The sequence below is a fragment of the Gossypium hirsutum genome, chromosome D11 (genome assembly GCF_007990345.1).
Source record: "Gossypium hirsutum isolate 1008001.06 chromosome D11, Gossypium_hirsutum_v2.1, whole genome shotgun sequence".
In the NCBI taxonomy this organism is placed as follows: domain Eukaryota; kingdom Viridiplantae; phylum Streptophyta; class Magnoliopsida; order Malvales; family Malvaceae; genus Gossypium; species Gossypium hirsutum.
This window is the reverse complement of record NC_053447.1, coordinates 57,052,678-57,070,714: the sequence shown is the minus strand read 5'-3', so window position 1 is coordinate 57,070,714 and position 18,037 is coordinate 57,052,678. Positions and strand designations below refer to the sequence as shown.

General features: G+C 36.9%; 1 protein-coding gene across 1 annotated transcript in view; it reads right to left on the bottom strand.

Annotated features, from left to right (window-relative positions):
* The window catches only part of LOC107928732 (glycine-rich RNA-binding protein 10-like), a 31,819-nt gene extending 13,996 nt beyond the window's left edge, over positions 1–17,823 (bottom strand). The window contains exons 1-2 of the mRNA XM_041104324.1: positions 17,649–17,823; positions 8,140–8,220 (exon numbers count right to left, since the gene is read on the bottom strand). Of these exons, the coding sequence (XP_040960258.1) occupies positions 8,140–8,220; positions 17,649–17,823 (256 nt within the window). The remainder of the gene's footprint in view (positions 1–8,139; positions 8,221–17,648) is intronic.
* Positions 17,824–18,037: the final 214 nt, after the last annotated feature.

The following is an 18,037-nucleotide window of genomic DNA, read 5'->3' as shown; positions in this document are numbered from 1 at the left end:
CCCATTGAGTTGGGTCTGGAGACAAATGATAGAAGGAGTCTCATCAAACAAGATTCAAAAGAAAGGCCCGAAGGAACGAAGACGTACTGCGAGTTTCATGCTGAAGAAGACCATGACATTCGAAACTGCACTGAATCAGGGCCTTGGTGCAAAATCTGATGGACAACAAAGAGCTAGATTTATGAAGAGATCAAAGGACTTTGAAATGGAGAAGTTTATGCCTCGGAGGAGGGGTCTATGGAAGGCCCAAATCACCCAGTGGTGATTATTTCAAGGCCAACGAGTACAGGATCTGGAATACAACTGGCGCCAAGGGTCATAATCCAAAAACCTGTAGCCTTTCCTTACAAGGATAGCAAAAAGGTTCCTTGGAATTACGACTGCAATGTGATGATCACGGGAGAGGAGAACCCGATAAATGCTTCAGAAGAGGGTAATGACGCAGGCTTCTATACGCGTAGTGGAAAACGCTACGACCTGGGAAATACAAAAAGGGAGCCTATAAAAGGAAAAACCTTGGCGGTTGAACAAGATAAAACGAAGACGATCGGAACTGAACCGCATACTAACACACCAGTGACTGAAAATGAGGCTAGAGAATTCCTAAAATTCTTGAAGCATAGCGAATATAGCGTGGTGGAACAATTGCATAAGCAACCCGCTCGCATCTCAGTGCTCGAGTTACTTCTAAGTTCAGAGATACATCGTAATGCGTTGGTAAAAGTGCTAAATGAGACTTATGTCGCTAAAGATATCTCAGTGAACAAATTGGATCGCCTGGTTAACAATATAAATGCCGATAACTTCATCTTCTTCAACGATGATGAGATCCCGCCAGGCGTATGGGATCCACCAAGGCCTTGCACATCACTGTCCGTTGCAAAGGGTGTATACTACCGGCGGTACTTGTTGACAATGGATCGGCCCTAAATGTTCTGCCCCTGTCCACATTAAACAGGCTACCTGTGGATAGTTCTCACATGAAATCATGCCAAAATATAGTGAGAGCATTTGATGGCACTCAGAGGAAAGTGATGGAAGAATCGAGATACCTCTATTGATTGGTCCAAATACATACGAGGTGGATTTTTGGTAATGGATATTAAACCATCTTACAATTGCCTATTGGGGAGGCCTTGGATCCATTCTGCAGGAGCTGTACCATCGTCACTTCACCAAAAGTTAAAATTGGTGATGGAGGGTCGATTGGTGACTATAGATGCAGAAGAAGACATCATTGCATCAGTCACCGATGATATGCCATACATAGAGGCCGATAGTGAAGCGATAGAATGTTCATTCCGATCATTGGAATTCGTAAATGCCACATTTGTCATCGAGATGAGCAAAATCCCAGAGCCTAAGATATCCAAAGCTACGTCAATGAGCTTACAGCTAACGATGGGAAAGGGAGCATTGCCTGGAAGAGGATTGGGAAAATACCTCCAGGGAAGGGTCGGAGTACCGATCCTAATTAACAAACAGGACCGTTATGGTTGGATATAAGCCTAATGCGAGGAAGGAGGAAAGAGATGGAGAAAAGCAGGAAAGAGAAGAGCACATTGGGCGGATAGAGTCAAGTGGGACCGATGACCTTTCCCCATATATCTAAGACTTTTGTTTCAAGGGAATTGTCTACCCTGAAGAGAAGGATGAGGTTACGGAGGGAAGGATTGAGAGGTTGGACATTAATGCCATATCCGCGGAAGAAAGGGTGGAAAGGAATTTATCGGGCATTCGTCCTTACGAACCTGGAAGTGTTTTGAATAACTGGACTGCAGAAGAGATCCCTGTAACATTTAGAACTAATTCAGAGTAATATTCAGAACACTTGTCGCCCTAAGCCTGGGGGCGATAAGAATCTTTTGTAAAAGGCACATGTCCAAAATCTAATTTCAGTGAAAACTTATCATTCAGTTTCATCTTGAGCAAATATTCTTTCATTCTTTTCATTCCCTTTATAATCATAGTATGCATACAAGTATTCTTAGATTCTTTTATTTGGGCCTCCATTTGTTCCAATAACAGGTCTTCAGATATCAACGAGATGAGCGACTCTGTTACTAATTCAGAGTCTCTATTTGAGCAAGACATGAGTATAGATAATCCTCAAGATTTTGAAGGTGACCAAGACAGCGTTTTATCTCCGGATTTGTTAAGAATGATGGAAGAAGAGGAAAAACAAATTCTACCCTATAAGGAATCAGTAGAAGTCGTGATCTTAGAAGAGGGCAGAGAGGTAAAAGTTGGCGCTTGCATTGCCAAGGAAACAAGGCGAGACCTTGTTGAGTTGCTTCAAGAGTTTAAAGATGTCTTCGCATGGTCCTACCAAGATATGCCAGGTTTAAGTACTGATATCGTGGTGCACCGATTGCCTATAAAGAAGGAATGCAAACCAGTCCAACAAAAGCTTCGAAGGATGAGGCCTGATGTCTTGCTAAAAATAAAGGAAGAAGTCAAGAAGCAATTTGATGCTGGTTTCTTACAGGTGGTCAAGTACTCAGAATGGGTAGCCAATATAGTCCCTGTTCCTAAGAAAGATGGGAAGGTGCGAATGTGTGTGGACTACAGAGACTTGAACAAAGCCAGCCCAAAAGATAATTTCCCACTGCCTCATATCGATACCTTGGTAGACAACACGGCCGGATACTCACTGTTCTCTTTCATGGATGGTTTCTCCGGGTACAACCAAATTAAGATGCTTTCTGAAGACAGGGAGAAGACCACATTCATAACGATGTGGGGGACGTTTTGTTATAAAGTGATGCCTTTTGGATTGAAAAATGCGGGAGCAACGTATCAGAGAGCCATGGTAGCATTATTCCATGATATGATGCATAAAGAGATAGAAGTTTATGTTGATGACATGATCGCAAAATCCAGAACAGAAAGGGAACACGTGCAAGTTCTGAGAAAACTGTTTCTGAGGTTAAGGAAGTTCCAGCTAAAACTTAACCCAGCCAAGTGTACTTTCGGGGCTAGATCAGGAAAACTGCTAGGATTCTTAGTCAGCGAAAAGGGAATCGAAATTGACCCAGACAAAGTTAAGGCCATAAAAGAATTACCTCCGCCAAGTACTCAAAAGAAGTTCGGGGTTTCCTAGGAAGACTGAATTACATCGCTCGATTCATTTCACAATTAACTGAGAAATGTGACCCCATATTCCGCCTTCTTAGGAAACACAATCCAGGTGTATGGGATGAGGAGTGCCAGGAAACTTTCGAAAGAGTTAAACATTACTTGTCCAACGCCCCAGTACTGATGCCACCTTGCCCTGACAAACCACTAATACTATACTTGGCAGTATTTGAGAATTCCATGGGGTGCGTGCTCGGCCAACATGATGAGTCAGGACGAAAAGAAAGAGCGATCTATTATCTCAGTAAGAAGTTCACTGAATGCGAACGAGATATTCGCCAATTGAAAAATTATGTTGCGCATTGGTTTGGACTACTCGGAGATTGAGACAATACATGTTGTACCATACGACTTGGTTAATCTCAAAGTTAGACCCTCTGAAATACATGATGGAGTCAACTGCTCTAAACGGAAGGATGGCCCGATGGCAAATTCTACTATCTGAATTCGACATAACCTATGTGAATCAAAAGGCTGTAAAAGGGAGCGCGATAGCAGATTTCCTAGCAAGTAGAGCCCTGGACGATTATGAGCCTTTGAACTTTGACTTCCCAAATGAGGATCTGATGTATGTGGCAACTACTGAAACGGGCACACAAGAAGGCAATACTTGGAAATTAAATTTTGACGGAGCCTCAAATGCCATGGGCAACGGGATTGGGGCAGTCTTGGTATCTCCAAACGGTGATCATTATCCTTTCACCAGTAAACTAGATTTTGATTGCACAAATAACATGGCGGAATATGAAGCATGTATCATGGGAATCCGCGCGGCTATGGAACGCAAAATCAAGGTACTTGAGGTATATGGGGATTCAGCATTGGTAATTTATCAGCTCAAAGGCGAATGGGAAACAAGAGACCCTAAGTTGATTAGTTACCGAAGGATGGTCCTAGAATTGATTGAGGAGTTTGACGACATCACTTTTTGTTATCTCCCACGAGACGAGAATCAGATGGCCGATGCTTTAGCTACATTGGCTTCCATGATCAAAGTAAATAGACCAGAGGATGTGAAGCCTATCCAAATGAGCATTTATGATGCTCCAGCCCACTGTTGTAATATTGACGAGGAAGAAGAAAAGGACGACAACCCTTGGTATCAGGACATATTGCGATACGTGAAAAATTGTGAATACCCAAACCAAGCAACTGAGAATGACAAAAGAATGTTGAGGAGGCTGGCCAGTGGTTACGTCTTAGATGGGGAAATCCTGTACAAAAGAGGAAAAGATCAGGTGCTGTTAAGATGTGTAGACGCTGTGGAGGCCAAGCAGATCTTGGAAGAAGTCCATGATGGTATTTGTGGAACACACGCTAACGGTTTCACAATGGCCAGACAGATCATGAGATTTGGATATTATTGGTCTACCATGGAAGGAGACTGCATCAAGTATGCTAAGAAGTGCCATAAATGCCAGATTTACGGAGACAAAATTCATGTGCCTCCATCACCTCTTCACGTCATGACTTCCCCATGGCCTTTCTCCATGTGGGGCATGGACGTCATTGGGCCGATATCGCCAAAGGCTTCAAACGGACATCGTTTCATTTTTGTAGTGATTGACTACTTTACTAAGTGGGTAGAGGCTACTTCTTACGCCAACGTCACAAAGACAGCTGTCAGCAAGTTTTTAAAGAAGGAAATCATATGTCGGTATGGAATGCCTGAAAGGATCATATCAGACAACGCATTAAATTTGAATAATAGCACGATAGCAGAGGTTTGTAATCAATTCAAGATCAAGCACCACAACTCACCGCCATATCGTCCGAAGATGAATGGTGCGGTGGAGGCAGCCAATAAAAATATCAAAAAGATTGTGGGGAAAATGACTGAGACCTATAGAGATTGGCACGAAAAGTTGCCATTCGCCCTCTATGCTTATCGAACATCCGTCAGGACTTCTACCGGGGCAACACCATTCTCTTTGGTTTATGGGATGGAGGCAGTGCTACCAATTGAGGTTGAAATTCCCTCTCTCCGAGTTTTTTCAGAACTAAAGTTAGATGAAGCAGAATGGGTCCAAGCCCGATATGATCAGCTGAACTTGATTGAGGAAAGGAGGTTAAGAGCTATCCGTCATGGTCAAATGTACCAGAAACGAATGATGCGAGCTTACAATAAGAAAGTTCGTCCTAGAAACTTCCATGAAGGGGACTTGGTACTGAAGAAGATCCTTCCCATACAAAAGGACTTCAGAGGAAAGTGGATGCCAAACTGGGAGGGACCTTATGTAGTAAAAAAGGCCTTTTCAGGAGGGGCATTAATTTTAACTGGGATGGATGGCAAAAGCTTGCCCAATCCTGTGAATTCGGATTCAGTGAAGAGGTACTTTGCCTAAAAAAAAAAAAAAAAAAAAAAAAAAGGGGAGAGGCCAAGGCGAAAACCCGCAAAGGGCACCTTGAGACCAAAGGGGCTTTGAATTGAAAACCCAGGAATGGGCAATTCGAATTTTCGATCAAAGTTGAGGCATAGAGTAGTTTTGTCTTCTCCAAATTAACAAGAAGGAGAGATGCTACATCTTGGGGCATCAACAAAGTCTTTTAGGATTTCTAAACACAGAGTTTGTGCAGAGGAACTCATGCTGCGATATCTGGAGCACCTGTTTTTTTTTTTTATCTTATCTTAGCAAAATTTGCTATTTGTTCATTTAGAGCTCTGCTCCCAATAAAATTCCATCTTATTCATTGTGATAATCTTTTTCATCATATCTCAGCAAAGTTTGCTATCTTGATTGATTTATTCATTTCGAGCTTTGCTCTCAGCAAAATTTTATTTTGTCCATTTTGATAATCTTTCAAGCATTTTTCCTTGAAATAACGATTAATGGATTGACAATACACATGCAGAAGGAGTTCTGCATATTACTCTGAAAGTTTCTAAATAATACGAGGACCTGAAACAGGACTATTGTTTAGAACTAACCAAACCTAAGGGTTGGAAACATTTGAGAAATGATAGTCTAAATAGCGTCTATTTCTTTGGGTTTTCTGTCAAACTGGCTGAACAAGAAGACATCAGTGATAGAACCTTGATGAACAAGAAGGAATGACAACCTAAGCATTAAAAATGGATCATTCTCATGACATTCTACAAATATAATACATACACATCTAGTTAGGAGCATTTGATTCATTCTGATCATGTCATCCTAAACACTAGGCATAAATAGGTCCATGAAATGGATTTTGCAGGTCATGTTCCCCAGAGAACAGATCAAAGAAACAAATCCTATACCCCTGAAGTTACAGTGGGATAGATTGAAGTCATTAAAGCAGATCTTGTCTTCATGTATTGGCGTGAAGTAGATCGAAGGTAGCAGATCTTATCTTCCTATATTGGTAGGAAGTAGATCGACGACGCAGATCTTGTCTTCCCATACTGGTGGCGAAGTAGATCGCAGAAAACAGATCTTGTCTTCATGTATTGGCGTGAAGTAGATCGAAGGTAGCAGATCTTATCTTCCTATATTGGTAGGAAGTAGATCGACGACGCAGATCTTGTCTTCCCATACTGGTGGCGAAGTAGATCGCAGAAAACAGATCTTGTCTTCATGTATTGGCGTGAAGTAGATCGGAGGTAGCAGATCTTATCTTCCTATATTGGTAGGAAGTAGATCGACGACGCAGATCTTGTCTTCCCATACTGGTGGCGAAGTAGATCGCAGAAAACAGATCTTGTCTTCATGTATTGGCGTGGAGTAGATCGAAGGTAGCAGGTCCTATCTTCCTATATTGGTAGAAAGTGGATCGAAGATGCAGATCTTGTCTTCCCATATTGGTGGCGAAGCAGATCGTAGAAAGCAGATCTTGTCTTCATGTATTGGCGTGAAGTAGATCGAAGGTAGCAGATATTATCTTCCTATATTGGTAGGAAGTGGATCGAAGAAAGTAGATATTGTCTTCCCATATTGGTGGCGAAGTAGATCGAAGAAAGTAGATATTATCTTCCTATATTGGTAGGAAGTGGATCGAAGATGCAGATCTTGTCTTCCTATATTGGTGGCGAAGTAGATCGAAGAAAGTAGATCTTGTCTTCATGTATTGGCGTGAAGTAGATCGAAGATATCAGATCCTATCTTCCTATACTGGTAGGAAGTGGATCGAAGATGCAGATCTTGTCTTCCCATATTGGTGGCGAAGTAGAATCGCAGAAAACAGATCTTGTCTTCATGTATTGGCGTGAAGTAGATCGAATGTAGCAGATCCTATCTTCCTATATTGGTAAGAAGTGGATCGAAGATGCAGATCTTGTCTTCCCATATTGGTGGCAAAGTAGATCGCAGAAAGCAGATCTTATCTTCATGTATTGGCGTGAAGTAGATCGAAGATAGCAGGTCCTGTCTTTCTATATTGGTAGGAAGTGGATCGACGATGCAGATCTTGTCTTCCCATACTGGTGGTGAAGTAGATCGAAGAAAGCCGATCGACGATGGCAGATTTTACCTCCCTGACTACAGTGGAGTACATTGAAACCAATAACTCTATCTCCCTACATTCAACAGTGGAATAGAGTGAAGAGCACAAATCCTGTCTCCCTAAGCAGTAATTGAGCGGACGAAGAAAAACACAAATCTCATCCCCATGGAATTGTAGCAGAGTAGATTGAAGCTACAAGGCGTATCTAAAGTTGCAGTAGAGCAGATCGAAGATTCATAAGACGCAGTGGACTAGAATGAGGTTACTTGAAGAAAGGAAGCACCAAAAGAAGTCAAAACTCGACGAGCCCGGGCAAAATTGGCCTTTCTTAGTCTTTGCTCTGTTCTCGTTACACGATAACACGCAAAGAGGGGCAGCTGTAAGGCCCAATTTTATGCCCAGGCCCGAATATTAAAACAATAAACAACAGTCCAATTACAAAATAAACCCAAAACCCAACTAACCTAGCCCAATACCCTAAACCAACCTAGCCCAATCCTAAAACTACCTGAGCCCAAATTTTAAAACCCTAACAGCCCATCTGCTTGAAAGATTCCAGCAGCAAGCCCTAGCTCCCACCATTGTCAGCCGCCGCTCCACCTCCTCGTCCACCACGCCCCACGCGTCTGACACCCCCACTTGCTCCACCGTGCCCACCACCTGCAACAGAGACAGAAACAACAGCAAAGAAAGCATGCGATGATGGGGAAAATGATAAACAAAAGGAACAAAACAAATATATTGGCTTTAAAAGCCGAAATCTGTCATAAAACGGGGGGATTTTTTCTTTTCATTTTTCAACTGTAATACTACTTAAGAATACAAGAAAAAAGCAGATTCAAGCGAGAAAGACCAAAAACAGAAAAGGCAGTCAGATCTAAGGTTTTTATTGTTCAAAAACTCTCTATTACATATTTTTACATAGCATAAATCTAAAAAAGGGAGTTAGCAAAAAAAAATAAAAAAATTTTACCTTTCCGGCCACCGCGTGCGGTGGCCGGCGCCGGCGCCGGCGAGCCTCCGGTGGCCGTCCGGTACCCCCCCCTTTGTCGGAAATCGCTCCGTGCCCTCCCTCTCCCTCTTTCTTTCCTTTTTTTCCCCTCACCTGGTCTCAAATGAATTTTTTCAAAAAATTTTAGCTTTTATAGGGGACCAAAACACACCGTTTTGGTCCCCCCCTGTTTAATGATAAAACGACGTCGTTTCGGACGTGGGGCGGGTCGACCCGACCCACACCAGGGTAGGATCCGCGTGTTTTTGAGCGGAAGGGCTATTTGCGCAATTGGCCCTTCCGCATTTTTATATTTCGCAATTAAGTTATTCGTTGTTTATAAATTGACCCTGAAATCCATTACACTTTGCGATTTAGTCCCCCTTCCAACGGTGTCGTTTCAAGTGTTTGGACAAATTATTTATTTGATCCCCCATAGTTTAACGCGCGTTCTGATAAGTTCATTCTCCTTTAATTTCTTTCAAAATTCGCCCCAGAGATTTGGTTTTTAATCCAATCTCATCCCTTCTTCAATTTTTTACCTTAAATTTCATAATATTTTTGCTGTTTAATTCAATTTTAAATATAAATTGTTATATATATAATATTATTATCATTGTTGTTTTATTATTATTGTATTATATTTAACTATATATATATTTTGTTTCGTTTCTATTATTATATACATGTATCATATATTCATTAATATTAATATTTGTTCACATATTTCATTACATATATATATAGGTATTTTTGTATATATGGTATTATTTTCATGTATTCATTTATTTATATCATTTTTTATAATTATATTAGGCATACACTTGTAAATATCGTGCTATTCGTATATTTCCCATCATCTCATACAAATATCTTTGCATTATTCGTCATACATTTTTTTTCATTTTTATGTATATGTTTTAGATATCACAACATTTATATATTTTCGCATTATGTTACGTATACATTTTTTGTCTTTACTATTGTGATTATTAGTATATGTTTTTTATATTTATGAATATATCTTTAATACATATAAGTGTGTATTTATTATTAATAGATGTTTTCAACACTATTATTATGTATATTATGTGAATATTTTAACATTATATTATAATTTTATATATATTACGCACATATATATATACCCCCCTTTTTTAAATATTATATTTTTACATATATATGTAGATATACGTACTTATACCTATTTAAACATATTTTTTCACACTTCATAATTTTTATACACTTACATATATTTATGCATATTTTACATCATATACATACTTATATATTTTATACTCTTAAAAATGCTTTTTGTATATTTCATATATTTTATAATTCACATACATATATCTTATATTATCACGATTTGTAAGTATATAAATATACATTTACATTTTTTAAATATTTATCGATTTCATATATGCGTATATACTTATCTATGTTTTCATATTCTGTAATTTATATATATATTTCTTATTTTATGGTTTTAAATTATACATGCATATACATTTTTACATAATTGTATTTATTGTCATCATTGTTATTGGGTGCTTGTTTATTTATTCATGTACACTTGTGCTTTTTTAAATGTTAGTTCTATTTATTTATTTGTATGCTTCGTGTATGTAATCGCCTCGTCATTTCATTTTGCCTATTGTATTGTTGTTACTCACTTTACTTTGCTTACCTTGTCGTATTCGTTATTGTTTCGTCAAGCATTAACACCAAACATCAAAAGGAAAATTTTTCTAAATAAGGCAATATTTCGCGTTTGGAAAATCGAGAAAACGTGCCCTAACGTGCTGGGTTTCGATTTCTCGTTCGACCAAATAGCCAAATATCCTTTTTAAACTTTTAAATAAGGCGATATTTCGCGTTTGGAAAATCGAGGAAACGTGCCCTAATGTGCTGGGTTTCGATTTCTCGTTCGACTAAACAGCCAAATATCCTCTTAAAGCTTCAAAATATAGTTTTATTAAACTATAAGGTGATCTTGGTTTCGATGGTTTAGGGTATCGTGTCCTAATGTGCTGGATGTGATATTCCTTCGGAACAAGAGAATCTTATATTTCAATTCACGTTATCATAGTTTTCTTTTAAGGATCGTATTTTTAAAACCCTTCAAATTTTCAATTTTCGACACTAAGACACTAATTAATCAACTAGGTACCAATTTTGGGCGTATCGAGGGTGCTAATCCTTCCTCGTGCGTAACCGACTCCCGAACCCGTTTTTTTTTAAATTTCACAGACCAAAATCTTTGTTTTAATAAAAATTAAATCGTTTATTAAAAACAACCACTTTTCAAGGTGACCCGATCACACCTCATCAAAAAGGATCGGTGGCGACTCCCGTTTTCATTCTTTTTTTATCCAAGTCGACCCCGTTTTCATTCAAAAAATGGTGTCAACAGTGTTAAAAAGTTAGTATTAAAGTTTCGTTAAGAAATTTTAAAGTTCTGATAATTAATTGAACAAAAAGGACTAAATTGTAACAAATGAAAAATTATTGGAAATGATTAAATAGCTTAAATAATAAAAGGAAGAGGGCTTAAAAGGTAAATAGACCCAAGGTCTATTTGGGCTGGACGGCAAAGGCATGAAATCAGCAACAAAGTAAGGAGAATTAAGGGAAAAATTGGAATATTGCAAAATTTACTTAATAAAGTTAGGACCAAAGTGGAATTATCTAGATTTCTCTTTATTTTTCTGCATTCTCATCAGTAAAAACACCATAGAAGGGTTTCCTTAAGCTGGTTCTTCCTATTTTTTACTGCAGGTAAGTTCAACTCTTGATTATTTCTTGAAAATTTTATGTTTTTGTGACTTTTACAACTAGGCCCACTTGTTGAATTCATTAGTTTTTGATTCTATGAAAGAATTTGAAAGTTGCTATGAATATGTGCTGGAAGTATATGATGATTTATCATGGAATTAGAGCTTTAAATTGTTCATATGCTGATTTTATTGAAAGAATTGAATAGACAGTGAATGTTTGGGACCTAATAGTAAAAGAGTTTGAAGATAGAGTTATATGTGGAAATTCTGAATTTCAATAGTTGTGTAACAACTTATAATGTCTAGGTAAAGTATTAATTGAGAAAATTAGATTAATTGAGGGGTTAATTGAGAAAGGACCGAATTGTATAAACTGTGAAATTTGGGGCAAAATGGAAAGCAACATTTTGCACTAAAGCAGTTTTGGATAGCAGCAGTAGTCTAACTTCGAAAAATCACCAAAAATTGTGGGAATTGAACTAGAGGATGAATAAAATATGAAATTAAATCTTGTTGAGTCTAGTTTCTCATAGAAGAAACGTTGTAAGTAATGGAATTGTAAAGTTTGAGATATTTGAAGTTTAGTTAGACCAAGTCAGAATGAGTTTGGAATCCCCTGTTCTGACTTTTGAAAATTGTTAAAAATTATAAAAAAATAATTATGAGTTATAGTTTATATTTTGAGAATCCTTAATGAGTCTATTTTCAAAAGAAATAAACGGAAACATCATCTGAATTCTGTACAATGAGATAATTAATTTTTAGTGAAGAGAGGTCAGAACTGTCAGACAGCAAAACAGGGGAAACTTTAAAGAATAAACTGTACTATTTGGCTAAACCAAAAATTATGAAATTTTTATGGTAAGAGGATATGTGAATCTAGTTTCGGGAAAAATTTACGGATCTTAATTTTAGGTTCTGTATCTCCAGGGAAAAATAATTTAGTGACTCTAACTCAGACGGACAACTTGAATTTTACATACAAGAAAATAGTGAAAGTACGAATAATGTTGTTTAAATGTGTTATACACATTAAGGATGAGGAATGGAGAGGAGGTGGAGGAAAATTGGGAAATATATAAATGATTTGTGTATAATTGGTCATATGTTTGATTATAACTGATAAACGATGAAATATGAATGATGCTTATATTTGTGTATTATTGGTCATGGTTTAAGCTCATGTGTGAAAATAAAATTTCATAGTATGTGTGTATGGTATATTCGGTATATGATTTGGCATAAAATAATGTCATGAATGGTTTATCATGTGGTTAGTTCCAAAAAGAGTTATATTTAAATACACTAGCTTGCAACTATGGTTGAATGATATGTTTATATCTTGTGTGATGTGCATAGGAACAAGTATGGAAAGATAATGAAATAGTAAGTTCATATGGCTGAAATTTAATGATTAAATGTTAATTTCATAAATTATATAATGTATGATGAAATATATATTTATTGTTGAAATGAGAATAGAATAAAAATGCGAAAACTGAATAAATGATCAAATTAAGCGGAACGCCGGATTTGAGTACTTCTGATCAAGTGACAAAGTGATAAGTGGTAGCTTTAGCTACACTTATCTGATCAAGTGACAAAGTGATAAGTGGTAGCCTAGCTACACTTATCTGATCAGGGACAAGTGATAAGTGATCATACGTAAGACCATAGTTATACTATGGCCAAGAGGAAGTGAAGTACTCAATTTTCCGTAACCGTTCCCTAATTTGATTAAGGATGGTAAGTGACAAATGGGCCTAAAAGAATTAAAGGAAATGGATAAGTGGTTGTGTATTTATAACAGGATGATGTCGTTATTTAAGCTAAAGTGATATTTTCATTGCAAAATTGAGAATTTCATAAATGTGTTATTGAATGGTATAATCGATAAACATTGAGATAAATGGTAAATACGTATTAGTGTTGAACTTAATGTCATTGAATTGTACATGAATTAAATGGAAATTGCTAGTGATATGATTTACATTGTGAGCATGAGAAATTGCAAATTGAATGAAATGGAAATGAAGCATTGAATTGCATAAGTATGTATCGGGTCTCGTAGGCCCTAATTATTATGATTATAATATTTTGAGGATATATTATGAAAAGTTATAGAAGCATGTTAATTATTTTGAAAGTTTTAATTTAGATGAAATTTTATAACTCGGTTTAATACGTTTACAAGTGTATGTGTTTTGGTAATGCCTCGTACCTTATTCCGGTGTTGGATACGGGTAATGGGTGTTACACTATGGCTAGGAATAGGAGCCGCACCGTAGCCTTCGCCTCATTCCTTTCCTCCACGTGATGCCAAACCTTCCCCTCCTTACAGCTATGCTTGAACGACAATGACTACATGGGGAGTTTTTCTAAACCCTTTTACTTTTACCTATATTTTTCTTTTTTTTTCCTTTTCATTTCACATCGAGGACAATGTATTTTAAGTATAGGGAGGCATTCCTCATTATTTTTGTAATTTTATCTGTTGCTTTTACTATTGTTTTACTATTGTTGCTTCCTTGTGCTCGTTTTTGGCCATATTTATTTTTTTAGAATATTCTGCCTCTTTTCATGCCCAAGATTTTAACCAAGAATTGCCCATTGTTTGACCTGCGAGCATGATTCTTATCTACTGAGTTAGTTATGATTTTGCTAGTTTGATTTCATCTCTACTGTTTTATTTCAATTTGTCTAAAAGAAATTATGATTAATAAAGTTAACCCTATCTTGCTTATAGTAAAATCGATTAAGTTTAAATGCAAAGAGGACACTTAATACAATTGTATGCTAAATTTATGTTCATGACTGTTAGGTAGTTGCCGAAACTTATTTTTGGCACTTGATTTTTTTTTCTAGTCCTCTAAAATTAAAATTCTTTTTCACGATAATAATAAATTTTGGTGCCTCCATGGTTATGAGCACAGCTTAAAACGTGACTAACTGAGTAACTGGGGTAAGTGCTTGGGTTGTCATCCTACTTTGGGTTAAAAGGTTGTGTGACATGTTAGGTAAAACTCCACTAACCGGAATTAAATAAAAATTTTTAAGAATGTGTTGGGCTAAGTAACTGGGGTGGGGTGCTTGGTTGTCATCTCTATTCGCGTCAAAAGGTTCAATATATTATTAAGAAAAGAAAAACATATATAAATATAACAAATTAGGAGTATGTTGGGCTGAGTAACCGTGGTGGGGTGCTTGGTGTCATCTTTTTTCGCGTCAAAAGGTTCAATATATTCTTAAGAAAAGAAAAACAAAAAAAGAAGTAAAAAAAGAAAAAGGAAAAACAAGTAAAAAATAGGGTATCTTGGTAAGTTTAGTAAACTACCTAATTTTCATGAAATAATCCAAGTCGGTTTTGATTTTTGTGTGTTTAAGTTGGAATACTTTTCAGTGTTACTTAAAGCAAGCTAAAGGTTCTCTTTATTTGTAATATGCATTATGCCTAATTTTTATAAAAAAACTTTGGAGTGATACTTCTTTCATGGTAAAATCAAAATAACACCGTGGATAGAAACCATACTTAAAGGCAAGCATGAGCTAAGTGGGGGAATATGATAATACTCTAAAATGACATACTTTTATGTGTTAATTGCATATATATTTTGAGTATGATTCTACTAAATTGTGCTTTTTATGGTTTTTTTTATCTTGTAAGGACGAAATTGAAGGCAAAAGGAATTTGGGGGCCAAAAGCATGAATTTAAAGATTAAATGGGCCAGCATGCGAAATAGGAAAGAAGTGGTGCCAAAAATACAAAGTGTGAAAGACTTGGTGACAAAAGTTTAAAGAAGAGATTTATAAACGATAAGACTCTATTTAAATTTAAATTTCATTAGGATTATTGTTAGGATTATTATTTAGATTTAATTTCAAATTTTATCTTTATTTATCTTTTAGAGTTTTAATAGGAACAAATTAGGTTTTCTGTGTACTATAAATAGGGGATGAAATGACATAAATAGGGACTTATCTTTTCTATAAAAACTCTGTCTCCTTAAAGCTCTTAGCTTTTGTTCTTTTTATTATTCAATAAAATTTCATTTGATTAAACTTATTTATTTTTTCCCAAAAAGCATGAGCTACTAAGGTCATCTAGCCAAAGGTTTTCGAGATTCTCCCAAAAAAGGTTCATGAGGCTTAGAATCCGCCCTTAGCCTTCTCAACGGGTATTCATCGTTTCTCTGCATTACGAGACTGACGCTTCCGTCCATGTCCTTCCAAAAGTGATCTTTCCATCTTGTGCAGAGGCGACCGCTTTGTATGTTTTGGGAAAGTTGCACAGTCAGTTCGTTAGCTTACTGCGTCAATGGTTGTCGAGCCCAAGAGACAAAATGGCTTGGCATTCGCCATTAAGAACTGATGATCTAGTGTAAGACGGTCCCATAAAAGTGACGGTTGGCTAGAGTTAGGTTCCTCTAAATCGTAAGTCTAAAATCTAAGTGAAGTTAGTGGTCGTAGGTGTCCTCTTTCACTATAACTGGCTTATTCTGTTATGAGAAGGATCACCTAAAAGCTTAGGATTGAACCCAAGGAGGATCGAGATAACTAGAGGCTGGAATTTTTCAATCAGAAAATCTTTTATTCTTAATTCTGTTTCTCTTTAAAATTTCAATTTCAATTTATACAATTTCAACCCCTCCATATTTTTAATTTTGTTTTTTTCTAGGCACGCTGCTTTTTTGGGCACGACTGTGCTAGGGATCTCGAGGGACAAGAAGTTGTGCAAATTCAGTCCCTGAGGATTTGACCCTATTTTCCTTATACTATTCTTTTTCGTTATTTTATAGGGGTTGATTATTTTTGGTTCTTTCAACGACACACCACTATATTATTTTTCGCTAGTCGCCCTCTTTCCCGCATAAACCATTGCCCTGAAAAGCCAAGGTCGCTTAATTCATAATTTTCCAAGACTTCCCTAAAAGTTGCCATTTGTCTTTCTTCTCTAAAACTGAGTACATTACTTCATTGAAATCTCTCATTACTAGCCAAGGGAGTTGACAATCCTCAAGCAAGCGTCGTAGCTTATTCCATAAATCCCTCCTTAGATGCTCTGCTGGGGATCCATAAAAACCTCTAAATGTCCATTCGGCCTCTTCGCTTTCTTCTTTGACCTTCACATCAATATACGAGCTAGAAAAACTTTTAAGATATATATATAAGTTTTCCTGACATCCTAAAAAGAGACCCCCTCTAGATCCACCTGCACCCACATCAATCCCGTTTACATAACCATACTTTTTTTGTATTTGTTCCATCTATTTTTAACTAAATTTTGTTTCTATAATGAACAAAATCTAGGGTTGGTACTGTCTCAGTTGATTTTTGAGATGTCTTACTGTCTGTGGTTGCTCCAAATTGCGGAGGGTTTTCGTTGCGACTGATCGACCTGCTTGTTAGTGGCTGGCGATGAATTGATGTCAAGATCAGTTTCCATACTTATAGTGTTTGTCTCATTTAGTTGATTCATCCTCTGACATTTTTTTCCTTCTAGGATGCCAATTAGATCCTCTTCGTGGTCTTTGTCCATCCCCATAAAGGGTTATGCTCCAAATTATTGTCAATATCATATCCACCAAAACCTATTTGATAGTTCTCAAGAATGCCTCTATCGTTGGGCTGTGTTATTACTTCTCTTACCCCTCATATTGGATGATTGGGTTTTCGATGTACCAACCAACATTGCTCTTCCCTTTCGCTCCTCAACACTACTTCTATTTTTTTACTATATTTCTCAGTTCCTCTCACAACCATCTACTCTCAAATTGTACATTCCTTCTTGGTAAGGCCCTTAGAGAAATATCCCATCCTAGATTCATCTATTGTATTTTTGTAGTTAATCATAAAGGGTAAAAACTCTCTCTACGCCCTAACCTTCTACATAAAAAACAAAATAATGATAGCTTTTCGTATTGGAAAGTGGCATAGGTAGATTTGTCCTTTCCATATATTATACACTTTCTTCTTTTCAAGAGGCTTTATACATCTGAGCAAACCTTAACTCGTATATATTTCTTCACGCCTTTTGTTATTATCGTTGCATCGTATTTTAAAAAGCGTCTAAGGAAATTACCCATCTGTCTTGCCATTCTTTCTAACATAAAACCAAGGGGTAAATTGTGAATTTGTACAAAAAAATTCGAGTAAATCAAAGAAACTTGAGTTGGATATTCTCCTTTCTCCAAACGGTGGAAAAGAATTAAGTGTCTATTGAAAAACCATGGTATGTCATCCATTACCCTCCTTAGATGCAACTTGTTATAAAAACGAAAGAGGATTCTTTTGTCTTTGATTTCTGTTATGGAAATACCTTTAATTGGATGATATAGTTTAGCAAGAACAAACATCATAGATGGGAAGTGGACTGCACTATTTGTTAGGACTTTTCCTACCAAACACAAGTTAAATTCATCATTGCTTTCCTTTTCTTCTTCTTGATCACGAACAAGTTCCTCTTCTTCATCAGCTATGTTTAAATTTGTCATATCTTCCTCTATTGCCTTGTTTGTTAGGCCCAAGTTTTTTGGATCTATTTTGCTGTTTCTTTGAATCTCAAAAAACCTAACCGTAATGGAAACGAACAATGAACCTTACGGTTGCTTCTAGATAGAATCGCTAACAAGTCCCTTGCATACTACTCAAACATATAGCATTTTTAATGCCTTTATTTTCTTTTGGATCTTAATTTTTGTGTTTTAT